The sequence below is a fragment of the Argiope bruennichi genome, chromosome 3, assembly GCF_947563725.1.
Source record: "Argiope bruennichi chromosome 3, qqArgBrue1.1, whole genome shotgun sequence".
NCBI classification, from domain to species: domain Eukaryota; kingdom Metazoa; phylum Arthropoda; class Arachnida; order Araneae; family Araneidae; genus Argiope; species Argiope bruennichi.
The window spans coordinates 134,243,663-134,246,680 of record NC_079153.1 but is presented as its reverse complement, the minus strand read 5'-3'; the positions used below and the strand labels follow the sequence as shown (position 1 = coordinate 134,246,680).

The following is a 3,018-nucleotide window of genomic DNA, read 5'->3' as shown; positions in this document are numbered from 1 at the left end:
GGTATTACTCGCTGTAAGAATTGCAACGCCACCAGACGCTCTATTTTGTATATGGTGTTTAATAAAAATTTGGTAATTAGGAATATTATTTTTATCTGTTTTAAGATATGTCACTTGTAGTGCAATACAGGTTGGTTGATATTTATAAATGAGGTCTCTAAGTTCTGAAGACTTGTTCATAAACCCTCTACAGTTCCAGGAAATAAAGGCAGCCATTAATTACAAACCAAAAAACAGAAAAAGGAAAGACTGAAGAAGAAGACAACAAAGGGAGCTAGAAGTCACCAGCCTCACTGGTGGACATTTCATCTTCAGATGGATGAACTTTAAAAAGTGAATCACTATCTTCACCATCATCATTAAGATTTTTCTTTCCAGAATCTTTTAAAAAGTCTTGTCGGGTAGGTGACCGATTTGCAGAAGTATTTAAAATATTTTGATCTCTTTTATTGGCTAGTAGGCGAACACGTTTGCTCGATTTCGATTCCTTCACTTTCTCTTTATCATTTGACTTCTTCATCATTTTTTTATTTTCCCGAGCACTTTTTGAATTTGTCTTTACAGGGAATGAATTGTTCTTTGTTGATAAGGATATATTCGGATTACTTGGAGACTTATTTGATGCCGTCTTTATGTCTAATAAATTATTTGTAGGAATTGCAGATGCATTTGCTTGTTCATCATTGCTAATAGTGGGAAAAGGTGGGTTTGGTTGAATTTCTAGTACTGGAGTTGAATTGGTAGTTGCATGTGATACGGCGGGGGACGATGAAGCATTCTCCCAAGACTTTTTAATTGCAAGAAGTTCTAGCCAGTCACTTTTTTTAATTGTTATTAATTCATTGTTAACCGGAGTATTTGCTGTTGTAGTTGATGTAAGATTATTTGTGGCAGAAGTTGTTTGTTGTGATGGGGAGACTGATGGATTTAGTGCAGATGCATAAGAGAGGTTTGGTTTTGGTGTTCTGTCGGCAACTATTTTTCGAGCATCTGGGAAAGAGAGATTTTTTGTTATTTTAACCGTCAGGATTTCCTTTTCCAATTTATAATGTGGGCATGATCTGGAATACGATGGATGATCACCATCGCAGTTATAGCTTTTTGCTTCTGTAGAATTGCAGGTGTTGCTTTCGTGATCTGAACTAGAGCACCGAGCACAAATTTGTTTTCCCCGACAAGCTGTTATTGTGTGGCCAAACTTTTGGCATTTAAAGCAGCGCAGTGGATTAGGTATAAAGTGTTTAACCGGGCAGTTTATATAAGCTATTTTAACGGATTTTGGTAGTACAGGAGTGTCAAATGTAAGAATGAGATGTTTTGTTGGGAGGTTCAGGCCATTTCGTTTGATTGTAATTCGGCGGACTGCTATGACTTTTTGGCTTTTCAGACATTCGAGTATATCTTCTTCCAGATCTTTTTGAAATTCGCTTTCGGATATTACGCCTCTGGATTGATTGAGTGTACGATGTGGAGCGACTTTGACATCTATGTTCCCTATTTTTTCTAGTTTCAATATATTTTCCGATTGTTTTATATTCATGACTTCTATTAATAGTTTTCCGCTGTTCAGTTTTTTAATTGATTTTACCTCTCCGACAAGGGCAGAGATACTTTTATGGATTAAAATGGGAGAGATGTTCTTCAAGTTATTATTTTCAGAAAAAATTACAAAATTTTTTAAAAAAGCATTACTTTGTTGATAATTAGAAATACCCATGCGATATTTAGAAGTATTCGGGCTCGACGGCACCGCCCACCACGGAGCCCAACAAGGGATGGCAGCCACCGGCTCTGGCTCACCCCAGCCTCGGCGCTTACCATGGTGCTGATCGAAACCTATACGCTGGGTATGGTATAGTTAAGGTTTTCTGGCACAAGGTCCAATTTAGGACAAGCTGCGCCACCCACAAGGATATTTAAATAGTTCCATCATAAAAGTGTAAAATGTGTCAATAAAACAAGGGTACATTGTAAAACGTCAAAAGTTTAGAAGGTCTATGATTTATAATGATTTGGCACAAGAATAAAAATAAAACTCAAATTTTAAATGCTATGAAAGAAACCAATGGCTTTTAAAAAGTCAAAAAGTTTTAAGTGAGGTTTCTCACCCACTAGGTCCTGTAAATTTAAAATAGGCGAATGAAAGTGAGTTAAACGATCAGAAGTAAAATTAGGACATTGAGTAAGAATATGTGCAATAGAATTGATCACTCCACAGTTCGTACAATGAGGGGCTCGTTCACCAAACAGCAAATGTCTATGCGTATACCTTGTGTGTCCGATTCGTAGACGAATTAATTTTACATCTGCGCATCGGTTTGGTAAAACTGACCACATATTTATTTTTGGTTGAATAGCATGTAGTTTGTTATCAACCTGTGTGTCCCAAACTTCTTGCCACTTTTCATTGATGTATCGTTTGATATAACTTGATACATCACAAAAGGGAACACGGAAATTGAAAGGTTCTGAAGCTGATTTTGCAGCTAGATCTGCAAGCTCATTGCCATGGATTCCAACGTGACTCGGTACCCAGCAGAAAATTATTTCAAAGTCTCTGTTAGCCAGTATTGATTCTTGCTCCATGATTTGTGCAACAATTGGATGACAAGAATAATCAAAATTTTGTAATTGCTGCAAAACGCTCCTGTTGTCCGTGTATAAGCAAAATTTACGACAGTCAGATGAAGAAATATTTTGCAGTGCACATAAAATAGCAGTTGCTTCTGCCGTATACACTGAGCAGTATTTGGGGAGAGTATAATTATAAGGAGTGTTATCTAAAATAACACCGAAACCAACATGATTCATCGTTTTCGAACCATCCGTAAAGATAGCTTTATAATTGTTATACTGGGCACGATGCTCAAGGAATATTCGCTGAAGCGAGTGTGCATCAATATGAGATTTTTTGAAACCAATGAATGGGTTTATATGAGAAATGCATGGTGTATTCCAGGGAGGAAAGTAGAAACGGTCAAAAGACAATATGCTCACTTCAGAAAGTTGTGTGTCTGA

General features: G+C 36.9%; 1 protein-coding gene across 1 annotated transcript; it reads right to left on the bottom strand.

The window, feature by feature from the left end:
- Positions 1 to 274: 274 nt before the first annotated feature.
- LOC129962977 (uncharacterized) lies at positions 275 to 1,540 on the bottom strand. Its single transcript, XM_056076980.1, has one exon. The coding sequence runs from the start codon at positions 1,538 to 1,540 to the stop codon at positions 275 to 277; it is 1,266 nt and encodes a 421-aa protein (XP_055932955.1).
- Positions 1,541 to 3,018: the final 1,478 nt, after the last annotated feature.

Coding starts and splice junctions, on each gene's coding strand:
- LOC129962977 (XM_056076980.1), bottom strand. CDS start 1,540: ATGAATATAAAACAATCGGAAAATATATTGAAACTAGAAAAAATAGGG.